The 25800-nt window shown below is 38.8% G+C and overlaps 1 protein-coding gene across 1 annotated transcript; it reads left to right on the top strand.

The window, feature by feature from the left end:
- Positions 1–634: 634 nt before the first annotated feature.
- On the top strand, positions 635–24303 carry LOC140139639 (alkaline phosphatase-like). Its single transcript, XM_072161343.1, has 10 exons — positions 635–727; positions 4791–5063; positions 9373–9599; positions 12369–12546; positions 14462–14628; positions 15206–15407; positions 16009–16149; positions 18691–18897; positions 20134–20265; positions 24080–24303. The coding sequence occupies exons 1-10, from the start codon at positions 649–651 to the stop codon at positions 24301–24303; spliced, it is 1830 nt and encodes a 609-aa protein (XP_072017444.1). The 5' UTR covers positions 635–648.
- Positions 24304–25800: the final 1497 nt, after the last annotated feature.

The following is a 25800-nucleotide window of genomic DNA, read 5'->3' as shown; positions in this document are numbered from 1 at the left end:
CTCTGGGTATTCAAAGTGAAGAGCTTCGTTGATGTAATCCCTTCTGCTAGTCCTTTCATGATCTTGAATGTTTCAATCAGACCTCCTCTCCTTTGCTCCAAACTGTACAGCTTCATCTCTCGTAGTCTTTCTGGGTAGCAAAGATGTCTAATGCTAAGGGATGAGTTTTGTGGCTCTCCTTTGAACTTTCTCCATTATAATGATATCTTTCTTGGGGGTATGGACACCATGCTTGGACTGAGTACTCCAGGTGAGGACGGATGTAGTTCTTGTACGACAATGTGAAGCTTTTCTTGTCGAAGTGCTTGAAGCTGCGCATTATTACTCGTAAGCTGTTCATCGCCTTTCCATCTTCTGTAATTATCACTCCAAGATCTTTCTCTTCTGTGCCATGTGGGATTACCTCATCACCAAGCTTATATTCGGTGCCTTGGTTTGAACTTCCCATGTGCATTCTTTTGCACTTACTCGCATTGAATCTGAGTAACCATGTATCAGACCATGTTTGAAGAGCCTTTTGTAGGATTATGCTATTATGAGTGGGTACCCCCGGTGGGTACCCCGGGATTTTTGTCGTTGATTTCTTTCAAATACATCAGCCCTTGGCTAGCCCCAAATCATTTGGACGGAACGAGTTCAGTTGGCAAGATGATGTCTATCTGTTGGATCGTATGTGGAGTACTGGCGATTTTTGGAGTGGGCGACGCCCAGGAAGCTGGGACATCAGGTAAGAAGAGAAACGAATGCTTCGCCTCGTTGTTTTACTTAAAATAATGATGTCGCCCGTGTTATATGAGACGATATAGGGCCTATGTACGACAGCGGCTAAAACAGTACCTTTATTCTCTAATTAAACAGAGTTGGTCTGGGCATTTCTTTTTGTTTGGCGAAGTTTATCATTATCATTATCAAAAAGGTATATACTGGTTGACTTATCATAGCGATCAGGAATTACTTCAACAGAGAGTAGTTTTGGGTCTAACATCCATGGGTCAGACTTCAGATTTTTTAGCCTGGCCTGGGATACTTGATAGAAATTTTGCACGCCCATCAAACACAAAACGTTTGACAGAAAACGTATAAATGTCGAGTTATATAAAGTGTTTGCCTATAAAACGGTTTAAATAATAACATTCAAAAACATTTTTAAAAACTTGTTACAAAACATTCTGACATTACTTTATTTAAGTCTTGACAATATATTTTGCAAAAATGCTGTTGTGTTTTCATATAAGACGTTTTGATGAACGACATTAAATGTTTTTAACAGAAATTTGATCAAAGCCAAAAGACGCTTAATACCGTATAGCACGTTATAACGTTTTTAAAAACACGTTTATATTTACTAAGATGTAAAGCTAGCTATAGCAAGAATGTAGCTCGTTTAATTTTGAGAGCGTATTTTGTTCTTTCACAAACACAAAGCGCCGAATGGAAAGCACAGTGTATTTTTGACTATGGGTGTTATTGTAGCCCGGGTATTGTAGTTATTATTGTAAGATTCCATTGGACCATGGCATGATAACTGGTGGTGTGATAAATTTGCCCTTAAATTTGCTTTTGTGAAATTTGGCTGGCTATTATTTTCATTAAGTACAGAGATTAAACATGTCCATTTTGTTATATTTTTCTGCCCTTCGTATATTCAAGAAACTTAATTTAACCAATCATGCATGGTAAGGCCAGATATAAATAGGGTCAGTCTTTTGTTAACTTTATAATGATCAAAGGCCAAATCTGAATTTATAATCGATCAACCATTGCTATCTCTGGTTAACTTTATAATTGATCAAAGGCTAAAGCTGAGTTATACTCGAACTCCATTGCTATCAATAATTATTGAATTAAAGTCCCATTCAATGATCCCACCGAAAGTAAAATAAAAAAGTTGAAATTGTGAATAAATCCCTTAAAAGTGATGGATAAGTCGTTTAAATTGTTCTAAGGTATTTCTGAAATGAAAAATTTGTGTAGAAAAGCAAGGAAACAGTATTACTGACAAAGTTGAAACCCCATAAAAATACATGTAGCTAATTGTCAGTATATAAATTATTGATTCATGTAAAATGACCGATTTTGTCTTTCATACACGGCTTTCGGCTGAACTATACTAGCAGGCTATGTTAGCACATCTATGACAATGCCTCATTTCAAATATTGAGTTTTAGCTTTGGTTTTGGTCACGTGGTTTCCTATTATCCTGCCTAAGCTCTGGACTGACGTGATTATTGATATATTTGTTTCTATCCTTTGTTAGAAACTTAAAATCTGTATCAAGGAGATTCGGTTTTCATTTCAGTTTCTTATATAATGGTGTGAAGAAGGAAATCACTTGGTTTGAAGTTACCTGATAGTATACAAAAGAAATGTTTAAAAATCGCAGTGCAATATTCACGAGGAGAGAAATCGAGCATGTCAGTCTACATTGAAAAAGTGCTTTAGAAAATCCAATAAGCTATGACTATTTTAGCTGTGAAAAAAAAAGACCATCAAAATATTTGCATTCGACATAACAAAAGGGGGACTCAGGTGATATAAACAAAATCGATCCATGTCCTTAATAGCATGTACGAGAATCGATGGAAGGCAACAAATCAGGGACTTTGCTGCTACAAGAGCACACACCCATGACACACCCTAGACATTCCACAAATAACCCTCGCAATCAGTATCAGCTGCCCGAGTTTGGTACGGGTTACAACGAGACAATTAGCAATAAGTTCCTTGTCCAGGGGAATTCAAACTAACTTGAATTTACACGAGAGCATACTAGGTACCGCCAGGGTTCGAACCCGCAACCGCTCGCACCATAGTTGAACGCCTTAACGATTGAGCTAACTTGACTGCTATAATATAAGCTAGTGACTTTTATTGAAGCAATTTTACTGGAAAAAAAAGAAGATAGAGGGGGAAATTCGTCAGCAAAGTAGTTACGTAACTCCCCGGTAACTGGATCACGCAACTTTGGAATTGGTAGTACATGCCATAGACTTTGTGTTGCGATCATTTAGATCGTGGTGTAGAACTCACAGGCGTGATCCTGTTGACACGGTGATAAGGGGGAGGAGAGCTCGAGATAGAGGAGATACTAGTATCGAATGTAGGGGAGGCGATGAAGGGGGGGGGGAGGGAAGAAGAGGGCATATAGGGCCTAGGTGGGGAGAGGGGAGCCTAGGTAAGAGATATGGTTGTGCTTAACGGGAATAATAAACTACTTCATAATCAAATCATATCCTTGCATCGTTTGTGTTTCATAAAAACAAACAAAGCCCCCACCCACCCCTTCGCGCAAGATTTTTTAGGCCTAGAACTCGAGGTGTAATTATACGGTGGTATGAAAGCATGCCACCTACGACAGAGAGCATCAGTTGTTGCCCGCGGGGATAGGCATTCGATAATAGAGAGCTTGCGAAATGGCGTTACTTTAACTTTAACTTTAACGTCTAGAGGATTATAGAGGATTATGTATTCAAAACCACGGTGGTTTTGAATACATAATCCTCTATACGTTAAAGTTAAAGTAACGCCATTTCGCAAGCTCTCTATTAACTATGTTAGCACCATAGGCTATAATATACTTATGGTTATATACCCTATGTGGCCGTACACTACAAATGAGCCTACGAAAGTCGGCAAATTGTACTCTGAGTTACAGGTACAGTTAAATGTGCGTGAAGGTCGTATTCATTGGTACCTCAATTTGGTGCGACACGTTTCTCTTTTGATAGCGCGAGTCAAGCACCGTTTAAGCCAATCAATAATCCTATTGCTATGGAGGATAATAGTTTTCTATCCATTTCTATAGAATCCTTAAATAGCTCTAGTCTTTGTTTGCTTTGGCTGAATCCTGTTCAAGTGGTGGGTTATAAAGCATTGTACTTGTACTTTGTCTAGGTATGTATAACCAGAGAAGATGAGAATTCTCATCTTCTCTGGTATAACCAACAATTAACAATGAGAGGACATTCCTGAACCTCGTTGACTTGGGGATGATTTGAAATGACCGCCAATTATGACTGCTTGATATTTATTACCGTACCAGCAATAGAATCACATGTAGAACCGAAAAACGGTACCATTTTGTTGAAGGATCAAAGTTCAACAAACAATGACTCCGTTTTGGATATCGTGTGAAGTCAAATGATATACTATTTTAAAGCTTATGATATATAATGTAGGCCTATATATTTTCTAAACACGAAATAAAATTAAATTGTCCGGGCCGAATTTACGGCTCATTCGTAGTGTACGGCCACATATAACGTGAACCAGTTGCTCGCACAGCTACAGGTGAACTAGTAATTATATAAAATAAATCTAATCGGATTAACTACCATAGCAATAGGTCAAAACTATTTTGAACATATCGCGCTGCACTACAAGCAGGTTGAACTAATCCCCTGTGTATGTCTGCAATCATAGATTGAATACAATACTTGTCTTTTCAAAGATACTAATCTTACAGGTGCAAGTCAAGTGATCAGCATGATATGGTTCAATGCAGAGGTACCGCGTGAACGTATCAGTGCAGCGTGGTATATTCAAAAATTGTTTTGACCTATTGCTATGGTAGTTAATACGATTATTACGTAACTTCGCCAGCGTATGAGCATGAAATATAGGCCTAATATAAAATGAAAGCTTATAACATAACAAGGGCTTCAACATGATGGTCACCTAGTTTTTGTTTGTGCCTTTGTGGGCAGGGGTCACGGGTATAGATATTCATGTTTTCTCAAACACAGCTGTGCCATCTAGTTTGATTTGTTGTTGTTGCTTTTTGGTCACAGATCCAGAATGCTACACGTATCCAGGGGGGAAAGACTACCGTGGTAACTCGAACATCACAATTTGGGGCGGGGAATGTCAATCTTGGACAGCACAAGAACCCCATCAACACGACCGGACACCAGAAAACTTTCCAGGCTACGATCTTGGCGACCACAACTATTGTCGGAATCCGGATGGGGAACCCAATGGGCCCTGGTGTTACACTACAGATCCGAATACTCGATGGGCTTATTGTCTTGTACGTCCTGCCGCTAAACGGGCCTGCGATACTGGTAAGTATGTGTTCGATAAATTAAGCCATGATACAAGGTTTGTTTTACCGCGCAGTATTATAGCTTATAGCGCAATAGGCTACTTGGCGCAGTTTACGGCGTATACGCAAGTGGGGCTCTGAATCACGCCATCATCACATCGCAGCACCTCATACGCAGCGCAGGTCAAGTTAAGTAGCATCGCGCACAGTGTCATTGCCCCGATATCTTTATGGCAGAAATCGCCATGGTAGGTTGAATCCACAGCCACGCATGGACATTTTGTTCAGACCTTTGAGACGCATAATGAGCCGTGGGACATCCGACTAAGGCTACTGACAATAGCCTGGTAATTGACCTCTCTCTGTGTGAGTGAGCATGTATACGCCATTATGAGGTCAGTGGTCATATGCTTTTAGACTGCTTGCACGAGTGAGTGCAGCTAGCCTACGCTGCACTATAGTTCGGCACATATAAAATCAGAATATTTTTGTCAGTTTTTGAGTTCAAGACGCAATGGTTCTTTAATATGACTATCATATCCGTTGAACACATATATTCAAGTGCAAGGAAAAAATCTGGCTTCTTTAGACTGAATCAATTACGGGAGATATTCATCATTTTCTACCCCAGTATCCAAAGATTTATCGTCTGAATATCAAATCGTGCATAGCACATTCACATATATCGATCCCAGGTATTCATTTTAGTGTCTCTGCTGTATAATGTAATTATTAACTGGGCGATGTCGGTGTGTCGCGTGATCTAGTTCTTTTTACGCGAGCACACGGACACCGCGGAATTTAAGTAATTTGCTGAATAGTACAACATTTCAAATCTATTGGAATCTATTGTATTATAATTACTACCCTTACCTAAAAACTAGCATTCTCTTAGCACTCACTAGGCATTCCATTGAATGGTAAAGAACCGGTAATGAATGCCTAAATGGTGAATGCCTCCAATACTATAACATTGAGTTAATAGGCGGTTGTTAGCACTCAACCGCCTGTTTCTAAGCCCTCAACCGCTTATAGTGGTTCATAAGCGGTTCATAAGCCCTCCTCAGAGGCGAAATATGTAAATGAGCTAAGCACTCGAACCACTAGGGAGGCATTCGAACCACTAAGGAGGCATTCAAACCACCTAGCATTTAAACCACCTAGGAAGCATTCGAACCGCTTGGGAAGCATACCAACCGCTTCAGAAGCATTCCAACCGCCTACAGGTTAGCACTCGAACCACTTATTAAGCCCTCAACCGCTACAAGTGGTTCGTAAGTGGTTCATAAGCCCTCCTCAGAGGCGAAATATGTAAATGAGCTAGGCCCTCGAACCACTTAGTGGCATTCCAACCGCCTATGAAGCACTCCAACCGCCAAAGAAATTTCCAATCACCCAGGAAGCATTCCAACCGCCTATAGGCATTCCAACCACCTATAGGTATTCCAACCGCTTATACATGTAGGTATTCCAACTACCTACAGGTGAGGCACTCGAACCATTATATAATTATATAGCTATGTTGGCTAAGCAATTCATCGAGTGATTCATCAAGATACATGGTTAGTAGAGTGAGGAATAGGAATAGAATGCACTGCAGAAAATCGCACACGGTAAGCCCAGAATATACTCCATTTTTTATCCATTGTGACAGACGCAGAGGCATTTTAGTTCAGTACAGTGTCTGTCCTCTGTCTTTGTCGAGCAGAGATGTGACTCCCAAGTTCTTCTGGTTGAACGATATAACTGTCCAATTCTTATCAACAACTGTGGAGGTCCAAACTATTCCCTTCATAATAAATGAAGTCAAAAGTGAAAAAAGACAAAATTATTTCCTTAATGCTTTTTCAGATCAAATGAGGCTCATGATAATACTTTTCCATATGATTTCCCATATTTTTTTCAAAAAATAGCACTTAAATCCCTATCTTATAGGGGTTGCTAGGAATTCTAGGAGATTAAGAATATGCACAAATTGAACTTGAATATATCAGCAAGTACAAATATATAAAGCCATGTGCATCAGCAAGAGCCACTAAATTGCATCAAATTCATAACTGATAAATTGAGTAACATATCCCAGTGGGCACAGGTTAGGATTTCAACGTTTCAATGTTGAAACAATGTCGAAGTTTCAACCTAACCTGATTTCAACCTAACGGTTAGTTGATAGCATGTTGAAATTTCAATGTTAATTGATACAACATTGAAATTTCAACCTGATTTCAACCAACTTTCAATGCAAAAATTAAGGAGGTTGAAATCAGGTTGAAGTTCAAATTTGCAAATACAACCTGCATGATTTCAACCAGTCGACATCGAAATTTCAATATGATTTCAACGTTAGGTGCGCCCACTGGGATCAGTGTGTTTTATAAATATGTACACAAAATAATATTAGCTACATAATGATATAATTTGTCGTTGTTGTTTGGTTTCATTGCTCTGCTTGAGCTCTTCTTGCTTTTTAGTGTATTTGTGCATGGTATAAATGTACACTATTATTATTATCAATAATAATGCCCCAATATACTAACTAGCTCCTCCTTCCTAGCACTAGACCATTTCATATTTCAAGAAACTGCCTACATTACATCTAGTCTATTTAAGCTTACCTACACACACCAGGTACATACACCATCCATATTGTGGCATATTATTGCACACAAAGATAACTACATGGATCACATACATGTATGATGTTGTCCACATAATATGCATTGTCATGTAACATCCCAAATGTAAAAAGTGGACAAATAAGGCCTATAATAAAGCTGGAAACATGAAAGGATAAAGATTCCATCATCTCTGCATTCACACCAGTTCAAAATGGCAGTTAGAAATATATTCCCATCATGCACCTGTTTGACCCTTAGGTCAACCACTAAAGGAATGCTAGTCAAGGCTATTAGCAGAATGCCTAATTGAATGAATGCCTATTACTTAGAAATTTTTAAACCGAATGCCTAATACTTAGAAATTTTTCAGTGAATGCCTATTACTTTACAAATTTTTTAACCGAATGCCTAATACTTAGAAATTTTGTCTGTGGAATGCCTATGACTTATCCGAATGCCACTGAGTGCCTATAGCAAACCGCCTAATCCTAGAACCACTTTAGGAATGCCTAAGTTACGAATGCTAGGAATGCCTAAAGTTAATAGTAGGCCTATTGAGCTTTAATGAGGGCTTAATGAGTAAATAGGCATTCGGTAGCATTCTTGTGAGGCATTCAGAATGCCTGTGAACCAGCTCTATAGGCATTCATTAGCTGCTGAGTGCTAGTGACCACCTAGTACCGATATCCTTAGCACTCGAGGGCTTGGCGAATAGCTACAGAATGCCAAATAGGCATTCATGTTTGGTAAGGGTAGTCATAAATCGTACCTTTGTTTCCCAACTATTGACAATAAAATAGGTTTATGACCACTTCACCCATGCGTAACTTCTAACAAAAGGCGCTGGTTGCCGTAGAATTCCTCATTCAAAACAATTCAATACACGACCTCGGAGTTACCTGCATTACTTTGGCGGGCTATTTTGAAAGTCATGGTTGCACATGCAGGTACTTCTTTTGAAAGTCCTAAACAAGGTATAGCAGTCGCTGATAGGATATGCAGCTTATAGAACACGGATAACCTCTATACTCTTATTATTAGTAGGGATGTCCACTGTCAACACATTTGCTGCTAGAACAGTTTCCAACTCATTGTGTGTGTGTACACTCACCCATGTATTATCTATGCAAACACAGCTTCATGCACTAAGTCCCAGACCTGTTAAATGGTGTACAGTATTTGATGTGGTCCAAATTTAGACCTAAAATAGGATGTTTCAAGAAATTCCTTATTCCACTACAAAACATCAACCAAACTCTTTCCTGATTGGTCAGTAAATAGAGAGGACCTTCCTTCATCAAGGGATCAACCTGTTTTTTTAACAGAAAAAAAAATCAAAGATATGAGAACTATAACAGGTTGCGGGGACGGGGATAAATCCCCCAATATTTTGCCAGGGGGATAGTCCATACAATCACCCCCCCATGTTGACGCCTGTATGTGGGTTTCTGACCAAATTAAGCTAATATTTGGCCATTTTAGCCCCCAAATTTTAGCCCAATTTATTCCACTTTTGCACAATATTTCAGCACTTTAGCATTTGTACCATAAACTTATTATGTCACCAAAAGGTGCCGGAATCACTATATTTCAAGAATTTTTTCCCAACCCCATTCCCCCGATGTCAAGAAGAAATCTACGCCACTGACTAGTACTAGTAAAGTTGCTCCATAATCATGATAATTCATACTTCTATACCTTTGTCATTAGATTATATACCTGAAGACGCTGCATATTGGAATGAACAAGGACAAGACGCAATTCAAGAGGCTCTTCGAGCTAACGACCGTTACATGAACACCAACATTGCCAAGAATGTAGTGATAATGATCGGCGATGGATTGGACACGACTACTGCTACCGCAGCGAGGATCTTGAAAGCAGGTGTAGATGGGCAACTGACCTTAGATCGTTTTCCATTTCTTGGAATGCTCAAGGTAAACATTAGGATGCTCAGTGGCGGCACCAGGAATTTTTTCGGGGGGGGGGCATCGCGGAGGGGGACAAAATCGACAAATCTTGCGCAAAATTGCCGCAAAAAGTGGAAATTTACGTTATTTTGTGATTTTTGGTTCATAAGTGGGGGGCAAGAAAAATATTTGGGGGCCCCGTGCCTCCCCCGTAGCGCCGCCACTGAACATGCTCATCTATCAGGGGAACAGTTCTTAACCCCAATACATTTGTACATTCATTGAATGACGTTTTGAGATTTGGGTACAAAAACGCATACTCTGCAACTTGAGGTCAAATTTTGCACTATGATTATGTAATTGAGGTTATTGGACTATGACACTGGGACGTGGCTCTTGTGGTCCATAGTGAAATAAATGGAATAATCCAGTTGAAATCCACACTATAATTAAAGACTGAGATAAAAAGAATTTATCGCGTCTGACGTCCTCTGTCAATCAAACTCGAGCACGGTTTGTTTACAAGTGTCGTGATGATGACTTGCTGAACGCGGCAGTATAACCGGTCGCCTTATTGTTAATTTTGCACTTTCAAACATGCAAACCATCTCAAAAGTTAGGTCTTTACAGTAGGAAACTTTCTTTGGCGAAGGCACCATGTCAACAATGCCTAGAAAAGCTGCTTTTTGCCTTGTAAAAGTTCCTGCTGTTCCTTTTCTCCGATCAGCACCAGATTGATAGGTCTTCCTTTTACGCGCTATTAACTTGTGTTAACCAATCAAGGATCGTAATTGACAGTGACATCAGATGCGATAAATTCTTTTTATCTCTGTCTTTAAGGGATCTAAAATGAGCGTTTATTGCGTTTCGACAGTATTTTTGTGGGACATGAGAGCACCTCAGACCTATCGAATTGCATTCTGAATACGAAGCATGTCTTTCTGATATCAAATAATTTACATTTTTGAAAATCACAATATAATACAAATTTTATGACAAATTATAAAAATTTGATATTTTCAATTTTTGATATAGGCCTATAACAGTCCTCGAAGTAAATTATATAAATCTAATGATATATTCTTAAAGTATATGTAGCAGGGAGGAAAAGCCGACGGTCAATTGAAAATTTTGACCTTTCATATTGAAGATATGGATTTTTTTCCCAAAAAGACCTAATTTTTTTTGGTGTTTTGGGGAAAAAAATCCATATCTTCAATACGAAAGGTCCAAATTTTCAATTGATCGTCGGCTTTTCATCCCACCTACATACACTTTAAGTATAAATCATCAGATTTATAAAGTTTACTTCAAGTACTGTTAAATATCAAAATATCAATTTTAATGATTTGCCATAAAATGTGTATTAAATTGCGAATTTCAAAAATCAAAATTATTTGATATCAGAATGACATTCTTCGTATTCAGAATGCAATTCGATATGTCTGATGTGCTCTAATGTCCCAAAATAAATACTGTCCAAACGTTCATACCCCAGCCTTATAACCCCTGTGGAAGATTTTGGATATATGTTCCATGGGGCAGTATATTTTTCAAATGTAATTGGTAGATCGTTTTCCATTTCTTGGAATGCTCAAGGTAAATAAATGGGATAATCCAGTTGAAATCAACACTACCCCTGTGGAAGATTTAGCTAAATTCATCCACAGAGGGAGTATGAGTTTTGAATAGAATAGACAATTGAATACATGAATACAAAAGCCACCTAAGTCCATGGGAAGTGATTTTGAGAGAAAAACCTGTGTATCATTTTAATTCCTTCAGTTAGATTTATCTGGTCAATATGGTAAGTTTTACGTGCAAATGAGTGGATTAACCTGTATTAGGTATGACGATTAGCATTTCAGGGACTTCGTGGGGTTCATTTTAAATTTTGGACTTAGGTGGTTGTTTGAATCATATACAAAGACAACAATGTTAGAATGAGATTACCACTAGTAAGATAATACAAAATAAAGCGCACAGGTATGTATAATGTTGATAAGCATTCTGCCATGTAATATAAACCACACATTTTCTTTTATTAAACCCATTTTTTTTCAAAAGTCACTCTCTAGCAATGAATGTGTTACAAGTGGACTTTTATACATACTGGGTTTTAATCAATGTGTTACAAGACTCAAATCATGGAATTGGGTGATTCTTTCATACATGCTATTTTTCACATGCTCAATAGACACAGAGGATGAATTTGAGTTGTTCTTTCATACATATGGCAGGCCTATGTAAAGCAACACTTTCCCATGCTTAACTCAATTTGGTTCAAGTATGGACTTAGGTGGTTTTTGTATTCATATATTCAATTGTGTAACTTCCATTTGAAATACTCACTCCAGTTGTAGAAGATATAGGTAAAGCCATAATACAGGGGGAGTATGGGTTTCAAAATGATTAATCCTGAACAGTTACATTTGAAAAACATACTCCCCCTGTTGAAGATATTTCCAAAATCTTCCACAGGGGGAGGGTGGATTTCAATTGAATAGCTCATTGCACTGAAATGCCTGTTCATGCTCTTATTACATGTCGCTTTGACCAATGCAACAGTCTATTTTATGGCCTACCGGACTCCCAGATCACCAAACTCCGACGAATTCAAAACTCTGCTGCCAATTTCTCCATTGTATGGCCTTTGTTGATACTACAATGCTATTTTTCACCAATGTGCGATTTTCGACTCGCATGCATGCTTATTAAAACACATTCTCACAGCAAGTATTATTTTGTTCAGTCCTTTGAATAATACTTTTGTTTTCCTCGTTTTGTATTGAATAGACATATAACGTCGACAACCAAGTACCCGACTCAGGTTCAGCAGCAACTGCTCTATTTAGTGGTGTCAAGACTGTTTCCAACGCTGTTGGTCTTGATAGTACTGTTGATTTAGAAGATTGTAGCACAATGGAGGGGGAAGCGCAGGCCCATTCCATTTTAGACGATTTCATGCAAGCAGGTGAGTTTCAAAGATTAAGTTTCACTAGGATCCACAACATGCTCATCTATCAGGGCACAGTTCTTTAAGCCCAATACATTTGCACATTCATTGAATGACCTTTGAAAATTTGGGTACAAAAACTCATACTCTGCAACTTGAGGTCAGATTTTACACTCTATGATTATTTAATTGAGATTATTGGACTATGCCTTTGGGATGAGGCCATGGTGGTACATAGTGTTTGGCGCAGTTTGAGTAAAATACAATGCGGCGATTAAGTATTTAACTTCTTTCCATTACATACACGCATACATACATTTGAGGCATTTATATAGCGCTACATACATAAAGAGCGCAGCGCATATGACAAACATGACAAAATAACATGGCAAAAGATGAAACCAGAATAATTAAATACAAAAAAACATAAAAATTATGACCACTGTGGAACAAACTATTCATAAGCAGCAAATAAGTAAGTTTTTAGACCGTTTTTGAAACCAGACAATGTATTTGATTCCCTGATGGTAGTGGGCAGATTGTTCCAAATATGTGGTGCTGAATGAACAAAAGACCTGTTTGTAGCAGTTTGCAGCAATTTGACGCTGTTGATCTCAGAAAGACGTGTTGTATCAGAGGCGGATCTGAGGCCAGATCTGGCTGGACAATACAGAGAGAGCAGATCAGTCATATAAGAGGGGGCTGATCCATTAAGGCATATTTGAAAATAATCATCATGATCTTGAAAATGATCCTCTCTCTGATCCGAAGCCAATGTAATTCTTGTAAACAAGGCGTAGCATGGTCCTGGTTTGTTCTGCAGCAAATGAGTTTGGATGCCCAGTTCTGGATTCTTTGCAACCTTTGAATGTCAGATGTATTACTACCCAGAAGGAGCCCACTTCCATAGTCAATGCGAGACAATATAAGACTTCTAACAGCAAGGTGGCATGTGTCAACATCCAAGAAGCGTCTAACACGGGATATATTACGAAGCTGATAATTCAAACTTGAACAAAGTGAGCTGATGTGTGATGTCATTGTCATTTGACGATCAAAAATAACACTTAAGTTCCGAACATTTTCAGTCGGCAGAATCTCCATGTCACCAATCCGAAGAGAAACAGGCGGCATATTTTGCTTTTGGTAATCAGATACCGCAACAAAGAATTCAGTTTTCTCGTCATTCAGTTGCAGCAAGTTCCTGGTCATCCATATTTTGATCTCACTGCTACAAGCTGTGAGGAGAGCAAGCGCATCAGTGATGGATGATAGATTTCGGGGATCAAAGTTGATGTATAATTGTATGTCATCAGCGTAGATGTGATATGAAAGACCGAATCGGTTGATGATATGGCGAATTGGAGAAGTGTACATTGAAAAACCCAGCGGTCCAACTAGAGATCCCTGTAATCCAAAGCCCAGAGGTTGAGGTTCAGACAATGTACCGTTTACACTAACACGAGATGATCTGCATGTAAGGTAACATTGGAACCACTTCCACACCACTCCACCAATGCAGAAGTCACTGGTAAGTCTGTTTAGGAGAGCACTATGATTCACAGTATCAAAGGCTGCGCTAAGGTCCAGAAGGACCAAAAACACGCCTTCACGCTTGGCAAGATGTTGCATGATGTCACTCTTACTCTGTACGCTGACTGTAAAGGATCACAAAGTTCATTGCTCTCCATATAAGCAGAGATTTCCATTGACATTTTTTTTTTACTCTGGGAGTTACGTCAAATGTCGTCTTTTACATCTTGATGAGTAAATAATTGGTCTATTTTTTAATCAACATACTTTAATCGGTAGCACTTTACTCCTTGGTTTTTGTTGCGTACCCGTGTAGAACTCTTGACCGTTAACCAAATAGCCCCCCTGAAAATCAAATGATGCGTCCCTTATGTTTTTACGTTTTTCATTACCAATGCAGGAAGATCCACTGGTATTGTGACTACATCTCATATTACCGATGCTACACCGGCTGCTTTGTATGCACATAATAATCGAGATTGGAAAAATGATGCTGACCTACCAGAAGATGCAGACGGGTGTGAGGACATAGCATCGCAGTTCTTGAAATATGCTGGTGATGTCCAGGTATAAAGTGTCATCATTGTCTTAAAAGTGACGTCAATGTCTTTTTGCGGTTGCGCTGCAAGCGTGTCGACAGACCGCCCTTGTACGCGTGCATGTACGCTCTACGAGATTAACTTTTTACGCGAGCGATAAAATACTGTAACCACCGAAATACGCACATACGTCACTACCGAACTTGAGGCGAACAAATGTATATAGTTTCATTCTGATAATGCCGATATTCAATGAAAATAAAATAATGTGGTAGTTCTATAGGATAATCTTCCCTTGCGACGCGATGCATGATACGCTGGTATTACTGTCAAAATTCACCGTCCTTTAACCCTCTAGACACCACTGGTCATTTAACAGCATTTCTGATTGGTTGATAACTTAAAATGCTCATTTCAATTGCCAATTATGTCTAGGCTTTAAACTATTTAAACTTTAAACTATGGCCAAACTTTCATTTTCAGATAATATTATTAATACCCTCCTTGATTGGTTCAAAATTGGACACAATATTCATTTTGGCCAATCGGCAGGTAGTTCTCATGGGGTTAAACAATACCATCTGTATTGATTATCATAAAATCAGGTTGTGTTAGCTGGTGGACGGGAAGACCTCTTACCAGAAGACACTGCTGATCCAGAGTACCCTGATATGAATGGCAAGAGGACTGATGGTCGCAACATTATAAGGGAGTGGGTGAGATCGCATCGCAATGATAACGCAGAGTACATCTGGAATTTACCTGAGCTTCGCGAAGTTGATACCGAGGAAACAGATTATCTACTTGGCAAGTGATTTAGTTTAAGTCATTCTCTTCCTTATAAACCTGACAGAAACTATATTTTCACCTACCGCGATAGCTCTAGTTTAGAGCCATGGCAAAATCCCAACCAGTCATCCCTGATATTACATGGCCTCAACCTTAAATGGTCGGCTTTTCATCCCAGCTACATATACTTTAAGTACATATCATTAGATTTATAAAGTTTATCAATAGCCAGTAGTGACCAGCCTCAGCCACACAGAGCACAAGCATCGCGCTACGCGTTCAATGCCCAGCATACTACATTAAGGTACTAGTTATGTTCACCTCCTGTATGTCATAAACAAAGACAAATATTATGTCAAAATTAAAACCAGCAGCCACTACAAGGGTGAAAATAACTGGAACCTCTTATTTTGCTGTCTGTATTTCATCACATGACGCCGATAATTTTAACATTCCAAGTGAGACTCACAAGGTTCAATTTTAATTTTCGACTTTGTTGGTTTTTATTGGGGGGTGGGGGGGGGAACTCGTGCAAGATCTCTGACTGAGGGTATCCCCCATTCACCCTCCACCGTGACGCCGACTGTAAAAAGAAACCATGTTAAATTTGTTGCAACAGGTCTGTTTGAGCCAGGAGATATGCGCTATGAAACTGACCGTGGTAGGGATGGTGCACTGGAACCTACTCTATCGACGATGGCAAGAAAAGCTCTGGAAATACTGCAAAAGAACGACGAGGGATACTTCCTGATGGTTGAAGGTATTTATAATGAAAGACAAAGATAAAAATTACGATCCTTGGTTGGTTTACACAGGTTAATAGCGCGTAAAAGGAGGCCGATTTATCTGGTGCCGATCGGAGAAAAGGAATAGCATAAAATGGTGAAAAATTACGTACTTTTACAAGGCAAAAAGCAACTTTTCTAGGCATTGTTGACATGGTGCCTTCGCGAAAGAAAGTTTCCTATTATGAAGACCTAACTTTTGATATGGTTTGTATGTTTGAAGGTGCAAAATTAACAATTAGGCGCCCGGTTATACCGACGCGTTCAGCAAGTCATCATCACGACACTTGTAAACAAACCGTGCTCGAGTTTGATTGGCAGATGACGTCAGACGCGATAAATTCCTTTTATCTATGTCTTTCATTATAATATTCGTATTTTTGATGAGTTGGTACGAATAATGAATGTATGCTAATGCTATTTAGTTAGTATACAAATATTGAATGTTTATGAGTACAATGGTATGAATATTTACCCAGATAGCAAGTCAACGTTGGCAATGGTCGGCATGGTCGCGGTCGGTAAGCCGACGCCAAGCCAACGTTGGACCAACATTGACATGCCAACCTTTAGTCATGGTTGGTATGGGAACGTCAGGCCAACGTTGGGTCAACGTTGTTATGCCAACCTTATATTATGGTCGGTATGCCAACGTCAAGCCAACGTAGCCAGCCAACCTTAAAATGACGGTCGGCATGACAGCGTTGGGCCAACGTTGTTTTGCCAACCTAAAATGATGGTCGCTATGCCAACGTCGAGCCAACGTAGCTAGCCAACCTTAAAATGACGGTCGGTATGCCAACGTTGGGCCAACGTTGTTGTGCCAACCTTAAATGATGGTCGATATGCCAACGTCGAGCCAACAGAGCAAGCCAACTTTAAAATGACGGTCGGTACGCCGAGGATGGGCCAACGTTGTTGTGCCAACCTTAAAATGATAGTCGGTATGCCAACGTTGCACCAACGTAGCCAGCCAGTCGTAAAATGACGGTTGTTACGTGGAGGTTGCTCCAATGTCGTCGCACAAACGGTTGGAATCCCAACATTGGACCAACGATGGTATAAACTGTTGTTAAAGTCATGGAAATGATCATGTTTATAATTATTTTCTTTTTACTACTAAGGCGTATTAAAGAGTGACAAAGCCCCACTTATATTAATATATAATAATATCAAATAATATCAAATAATAATAATAATAATAATAATAATAATAATAATAATAATAATAATAATAATAATAGGCCTAATGAATAATAATGACAATGATAATAATAATGATGATGATAATAATGATAATGCTTATACCCTACTTGGTATGTAATTATAATACATGTAATAACAATATTACTTTGGAAGTAAATCAACAATAAGAATTATATTTTTATATTATTATTTTTTTTTTTTAATCGACATTTATAGCAAATGTTATCAATATTCACAGTGAATTTGATCTATATCCCTAAAAAGATGCACTTTGGCAGGTTTAGTCATGAAAATATAGCTTAAAGTAAGCACAGTATACACAAGTAACTGATTTTTTCGGTTTTTTTCTCATTGGGCTTGTTTGCCAATGGTTGGATCAACGTTGGCTAATGGTTGGATCAACGTTGGTCAAATAACGTTGGCCCAACATCAAAGATTTGATGTTGGCCCAACGTCGCAAATTACATTTGTATTGCGGTTGGGTCAAAGTTGGATCGACGTTGGCCCAACGTTGTGGTGTTTGGCTGCCCGGCCAAAATTACGTTGGGCCAACGTCGAAAAGCAACGTTGGCCCAACGTAGTAAGGTCAGTTCGCCCACGTTGGACCAACGTTGGGCCCACGTAGTGTTGCTATCTGGGTAAATATATTTAAATGAGGTGAAATATGGACTGTTCCATTCAACGAGTCTATTAAGTTGTCGAGTTGAATGGAACAGTTCATGTTTTCACCGAATGAAAAGATATTTTCCCCATTGAACGAATAAATTCAAGATAGGGGTTTCAATTTTCGTACAGTAGGCCCCCTGCTGCATGTTGCGACGAGTCAAGGTAAATAAGAAATATGTGAAAACAAAGAAACAGTTACACCTCAACAAACAAGCAAATTGAAATAAACAAAACAAACAAAAGACTCGTGGATTTTAATATAATCATTACGTTTTGTTACCTGGAGAGATTTGATCATGTCTCACCTCCTTTTTAACCAAATGGAAGGTAATAACTCTTGTAGTGATGGATCAACATTTAACCACAAATTTCCTCAGGCAAAACTCACTTCTTGGGAACCAAATACCACACAAGGTCATTTTTATGTAACTCATTAACCCATTTGCGTTATGTACTGCCTCTAGCTATAATGACATCCTTTGTGATCAGGTCATCTCATTGACAGATACGAACCTCAGGGGGAATTACATTTTTGATCAATTCTCTCCAGGCCTGAAACGTAATGATAATACCTACAATTTTTATCGGAATCGATATCAAACCCGTGGCAAATATATCTATTGGTTCAATTTTTATTTTGTCAGGTGGCCAAATTGACGACGCTCACCATGAAGGTACCGCAGTGAAGGCTTTGTACGATACTGTAGCTTTTGACGCCGCTGTGCAGGCGGTAGTGGAGATGGTTGATCTGAGAGATACTCTGGTCATCGTGACTTCTGATCATGCGCAAGCTTTAAGCTTTACTGGATACAGTTCTAGGGCAGCATTTTGGCAAGGGAACACCATATTGGGTAATTTATCTCGCGTGTTCGAATTATTTGCTCATTCAAAAAAATGGTACCTTATTTCGGTTCAACATGTGTCTCTGTTTCCACATTGCTGGTAATAATTATCAAACAGTCATAATTGGCGGTCATTTCAAATCAACGAGGTTCAGGAATGTCATCTCATTGTTAACTGTTGGTTATACAAAACTAGATTTCGCGGTTCTCGGGTCGGGCGCTTCTCGTGATAGGCCTATTTCTAATTACCCAAACCTGTTACCCATATGTATGATATACCTGCCCTGACTTTTTAAACTACTATGAAATGCGTCTCTCAATGATCAAGACCCAACTTGACAACTTAATCAACTCTGTTTATAGGTGTGATGCTTACTTCGGCAGTTCGGTAGGCCTACCCATAATCTGGAAACCCATCATTCCGCTCTTCCAAGCCCTGCCCTGTTACCACATTTAGAGAAACCGAAATTAGTATCTGGACGTGGATATAGGCCGTTACTAAAGTAATGAATCAATCGCGAGAAACGTGAACGCAAAAACGGTTATAGGCCTTACCACAACGGATAATGTTTATGTTAACCATTCTGGAGGATTCCGGAAATAGTCATGTTCTTCTGAAATAGGCCTATATGCACGTGTTTGGTGTGTGCACGTGTTCGGTATTGAAATATGTGTTGAAAATAAGGCCTATAATTATTGGTCCGATGAGATGCACCTGTTAGTCACACTAATGCTTTTCCGATGCGCGCACTGTCATGCTTTGTAACCCACCACTTGAACAGGATTTAGCCAAAGCAAGCAAAGACTAGAGCTATTTAAGAATTCTATAGACATAGGTAGAAGCTTATTATCCTCTTCAACAATAGGATTATTGATTGGTTTAAAAGGTGCTTGACTGGCACTACCAAAGTGAGATACATGTAGCACTAACTTGAGGTTCCTATGAATACGATCTTCATGCACGTTTTACACTGTAGCTCAGAATACAATTTGCCGACTTTACGGCTCATTTGTGGTGTGCGTTCACATATTATGAAAGCCGTATCAGATTTGCTTTGAACAAAAGGCATATTGATCAGTGGACTTTGCTATGTTCCATTAATCTGTTTAAAACATGCTCGAAGCATTTCCCAATTTCCAGAAATTGCCTCATATACCACCTTAATCTGTTTAAAACATTCTCAGAGCATTTCCTAATTTCCAGAAATGTCCTCATATTCCACCTTAAAAATTTATTTCATATAGGTTTTACTGACGGATTAGACGAAGACGAATTACCATTTACAAGCCTGCAATATAGCACAGGACCTGGTGGAATTCAGGAGGCAGAAAGTTTAGCTGAGAATGGCACCAGAAGGAATCTATTTTTTGAAGAAGGTTTGTAACATACTCAATATCCATGGGGGTACACTCTTCGAAATAAGGGATCTAAATAGAACCTTTTTGTTTTCTCAGGAAACCCCTCCCCATGCGCGTATTTTTTTTGGGGGGGGGCTTTGGGGGCGCCAGCCCCCGGGGTCAAAGTAGGGGGCGGCAAAAACGAAGGGGCGGTGGAAGAAGAAGGGGCGGCAAAAACAGGGGCGGCAAAAACAAAGGGGCGGCAAAACGAAATAGCAAAAGAAAAAAGGGCGGAAAAAATTGAAAAAGCATGAAAAATGTTGCTTTTAGGGCGCTAGAGCCTAAAACCCTTTTTTTTTTTTTTTTTTTTGCTCTTCACTTTTTCAAACGACCGTGAAAAAAAATTGGGTCAACCTTTTCGGGCTGTCAAGGAAGGGGCGGCAAAATTGTATCTTCTTCAGCCCCCCGGGGTTGGGGCGGCCACGGTACGCCACTGCTCCCTCTTGGAACTTCTTTGAAAGGTTGTTTAATTTTGAAGAACCCTTAAAGGATCTGGAATGAGCGTTTCGACAGTATGTTTTGTGGGACATGAGAGCACATCAGACATATCGAATTGCATTCTGAATACGAAGAATGTCTTTCTGATATCAAATAATTTTCATTTTTGAAATTCACGATATAGGCCTAATACAAATTTTTATGACAAATTATTAAAATTTTATATTTTTCAAATTTTTGATATAACAGTCTTCGAAGTAAATTTTATAAATCTAATGATATATTCTTAAAGTGTATGTAGCTGGGAGGAAAAGCCGACGATCAATTGAAAATTTTGACCTTTCATATTGAAGATATGGATTTTTCCCCAAGAGACATAATTTTTTGTGTTTTGGGAAAAAAATCCATATCTTCAATGCGAAAGGTCAAAATTTTCAATTGATCGTCGGCTTTTCATCCCACCTACATACACTTTAAGTATAAATCATCAGATTTATAAAGTTTACTTTGAGTACTGTTAAATATGAAAAATATCAATTTTTAAAGATTTGCCATAAATGTGTATTACATTGCGAATTTCAAAAAATCAAAATTATTGGATATCAGAAGGACATTCTTCGTATTCAGAATGCAATTCCATATGTCTGATGTGCTCTAATGTCCCACAATAAATACTGTCCAAACGTTCATACCCCGTCCCTTAAGGCCAGAGTAATGGAAGACACATTCGTTCCCGAATTTGAGATTTCTTGATATTTATCAACACTAAGATGTATTCTTTCACTTGAAACTGAGAAAATACAACTTGCTAATATTTACTCGTATTTTTGCTTGATTTATTTCACTCTTTTCAACTCTAAAAAGTCAGATGGTTCAAGACAGCTTAGTAAATTGGCGGGAAATAATGAGTCAGAAATGCGCGAATGCGAAATATTGTGATTACGCGCGCGATTCGCGGCGCGTGACGCGGCGCAACTCTGCGCGTATGTCCAACGCAGTCAAGGCGCATTCGGTATGTTGTTAACGCCCCAGACAAACAAGTGATATGTCTATGGTTAACGCCAGCAAATGTGGTGTAAACAAAACAAAAATTTACAGTCAAAATGCCACTTATATTTTTTAATTATTTTGAATTTTAGCGCACTGAAAGCAGACATTATAGATTCATTGGTGCAAAAAGATGCATATTTAGACCATACACCTGATACAGCTTTTACAGACGTGAAAGTTTTACCGTTTTAAAATATAAGGACATTTTGTGTATTATTTTGACATTTTTTTACTAAAACGTCGATTTCTCAGAGTTCACTTTTGACAATATTACATGATTTTGTGACAAAATAGCTCGAAATATATGCAAGCAAAAGGTAAACTTTTTGCGCTATTGTTTAGAGTACATCAAAGTCTAGGGAAGGTTTTCCCATTTTTTTTCAAAATATTTCTTTTAAACAAAAATATACACCATTATGTGCAATGTTTCGCTTAATAGAGTGACAAAATTCAAACAACCTTCCCTAAGTTCATGTCTCTTCTTCATGATTTTTTTTTTTACTCCGAACGGATTTTTTTCTAAGTTGTCACAACAAAATTGGGGTAAAAAAGTGAATTTTTGTGATTTTTTCAAAAACTCGAGATTTTTGAACAATTCTGACGTCACCATGGGATTCCTTGACTCATTTCTTTTCCAAAAATGTATAGTTTTATATACTTAGGACAAACAATTCAGAAATAATGATGCTCGAAATAGTCCATGTTCTCTCCCATTACTCTGGCCTTATAGGTTCTGTAAAGAACCGAAAACGGTTCTGTATCACAATTTTGAGGCCATTTTCGATGGTTTGGGAACCATTTTTAGGTATTTAGATATCATCTAATGATTCTCCTGAGAGGACAACCTTTTTAAAAACTTTTATTTCTGAGAGTGTATATTCCGTCAACTCAGAAGTATAAAGTAAATAGACATCGGAAACTGAAGGTATGAGAATAATTATTTCAGTGCAATGCTTGTGTAAATGCTTTGTATTTGCCGAGCGCACCACGCTGTTTATGGGTCGCGTTTTTTTGTGTGACGCAAAGCATTGACCCCCGATGCCACAGATTTGATTTGTACTTCTAGGGGGCGCAACACTAAATCACTACGCATTTTATGTAAGAACGAAATTCGGCTAATATAGTCCATTATGAGTATGTCCAAGTATTGCAGGGACGCCAGGAATGGCGCTCGAAGTAGGCCAAAGTCACACGTTATCCTATGGGACGCTTATTTAGTGTTGCGCCCCTTCTAGGTTGATAGAAGTATAATTAATAGTTTGCATAGGCAACATTGCTGCTACGTGTGAATATAGTGATTTTTTAAAACGATATTTATGTGTCTCACAATGCACCATTCCTAAGAACTTCAGGCACTGTGTTCAAACTCGTGCGAGGTGAGAATTGTACACGACCATAGAGCTGTAGGCCTATATTTTACTATATGTGACCAGCTCCAGCAAAATCCGGAACAAGTCGCCAGACATGTTTTTGAGTTATAGCCTTTAAAGATGACATTCCCATTAAAAAAAAATCAAATTTTGTAATTTTTGATTTCATGGCATTTGACTGCATGTGGGACTAAATGGACCTCTAATTACTTGAAAGATGATTGGTTGTTTTGGGATTTCTGGCCCTGTGATTCGTTGCTTTTAGTCTACCACGAAATTCTTAGACGTCTAAGATTGCTTAGACGTCTAAGATTGCTTAGACGTCTAAGACTGCTTAGGCGTCTAAGATTGCATCTTAGACGTTCTAGTTCTATTTCTACTGGATTTATGGGTAGAGAACTTTGTATCGCGCCCATTTTGTCCTCTTGAACCTAGAGGGTTGAGTGCAGATATCAGAACTGGGGATGGTTCCCCTTCTCTTTTCGAATAGCTCTGACACTTTAACGTATACAGGGATGAATCCTCCTGAACACGGGACCAACGGCTTTACGTGACTTCCGAATCACGGACGTCGCACATACACTACATATATCTGCATGTGCTAAGCAGCTGTATGAGGGCGAGAAGAAATTCTACAATTAAATTCTGTGATGAAACTGAACTAAGGATTCCCGACCATATAGGAACTTTTTGGGAGGGAAGAGAATTTTTACCTCGCCGATCGTATCTCCCGGCCGACAGCGCAACACCTTAACCGCTCGGCCATCTCGCCCTCTGAGACGTATAAGGTTAAGCGTATTATCTTAGGTGTCTTTAGAAGGTATCCGCCATCTATAGGTATCCCCTATCCCATACACTCAGCGGTACATCATGTGTAATACATTAAGGCATACATCATCTATCAAAATTATTATTTTTCTTCCTGTCTTCAACAGGTGGTCCAGACTTTGTCTACTCTGCAGGTGTGCCCAAGTCATCTAGCAATCACGCTGGCCAAGACGTACCAGTCTACGCTGCCGGTCCTATGTCTTTCATGTTCCACCGTACTCATGAGCAGAATTACGTGGCTCATGTTGCTCGTATGGCTGCATGTCTAGGAGAGTACGAAGGTGACTGCAATCGCACTCCACGCGGGAAGAAATTCCGAAAACAGGAATAACATCCACTGAGCAGGATTAATAACGTCCTATGCGTAGTTCGGGTGGGAGGGGGAGGGGGTTAATCCTTTTATATTTCACGTGGGGGTCAATGGTACGTGCATCGATCATGCTCCCCATTGTTACGCAATGCGTGTTTTTTTAAACCAAACAAACCTCATATTCGACCATTGTAACTTTAAAATTTGTACGTGTTTCGCGCACATGTGTTCCACTTACATATTTTACCGCTTCAGCTTCAAAATGGGACATTTGTGATCGCTTCACGCGCATTTGTTACAGGAAAATTATTCTTGAAGCGAAAGACGCTCCATTTTCGGATATTACACCAACCCCCAACCCCTATATATAATGTCAATAAGAGATCTACGGATGACGTCAATTTTGATAATAATAAATAGAATGTATAATCGATAAGACCATTTTTCATAAATAAATGGCGCCCGTAGATTTGTTTTTTGTTTCGTTTTTGTAGTGCCAATATGATAAATAAGTAAAAGTTTCAGAAGTGAAATAATTGTCATCAGGTGGCACGTATTGGACACCGTAGATATCGAAATGATAATTTTTATAGCTGGTACAATTTGATCAGTGCCATTAAATAAATAGATAAATCTAATTATAATTATTTACTTCTTTACACTTAAAGAATTCCGATCGGAAACTGCAATATTTTCTGATATTATTCTTCAAACGTTGATTTAATAAAAGAATTGGCAATGACTTTGTACAGATAAGATTTTTCTGAAATGAAGAGCTTGTTTCCAAACCATGGTAAGTCCACAACCAATTGTTTCTCATTTACTTGTGTGATACAATCACAATTCCTTTGACAAGTGTGACATTATAGCAACAGTGAGTTGTACCATCAACAAGCCATTCTTTACCATAACAATGCTGCTTACCAATATGCAGACTATTGTTCTCATTTGGGAACCACAGTATTGTTACTGTGCATCCATCCACTGCTTGCTTTTTAATGGTGCATACAACTGAAATTACATTAGACAAATCCGATGAGCCACATTCCTACACCTCATTGGCGGCCATAGCTGGGGGCCATCCATCCATTTTACGCGACGCCAGTATCACAGGCGTGCAGCCTTTAGAGGGCGCACCACCAAATCACTCCACGATTTATGTACCAGTGAAATTCGGTCAAAATAGTCCACCGCTTATTTGAGCTTGTTGCGGCTTTATTTTCAAAACGTATAGTCAAAATTTGCCCATTTTCAGCTCATTTGCTTCCGACAAGTGTCTACATGACAAAATATGAGAAAAAGTCCCAATGTTTTATTTCAGAGATGGAGTTTTGGCGCGAATTTGGACAATGTCCGGTTTCGAAAATTGAGTGATTTTTAAGGTTAAATTTGCATACTTTTTCTTTGCGGCAAAATAGCGAAAAAAGTCGACGGTTAGCAATATGTTCCGTTGAAAGAATAATATTCTATACATGATTAGCTTTAATTTGATACCAAACTTGATAGCTGAAATACGTT

Source organism: Amphiura filiformis, chromosome 18 (assembly GCF_039555335.1).
Source record: "Amphiura filiformis chromosome 18, Afil_fr2py, whole genome shotgun sequence".
Taxonomy (NCBI): Eukaryota; Metazoa; Echinodermata; class Ophiuroidea; order Amphilepidida; family Amphiuridae; genus Amphiura; species Amphiura filiformis.
Note: the sequence above shows the minus strand (reverse complement) of the source record. Positions and strands in the feature narration are given on the sequence as shown.

Coding starts and splice junctions, on each gene's coding strand:
- LOC140139639 (XM_072161343.1), top strand. CDS start 649: ATGATGTCTATCTGTTGGATCGTATGTGGAGTACTGGCGATTTTTGGA. Junction 728..4,790: donor CCAGGAAGCTGGGACATCAG/GTAAGAAGAGAA, acceptor TTTTGGTCACAG/ATCCAGAATGCTACACGTAT. Junction 14,629..15,205: donor AATATGCTGGTGATGTCCAG/GTATAAAGTGTC, acceptor TCATAAAATCAG/GTTGTGTTAGCTGGTGGACG.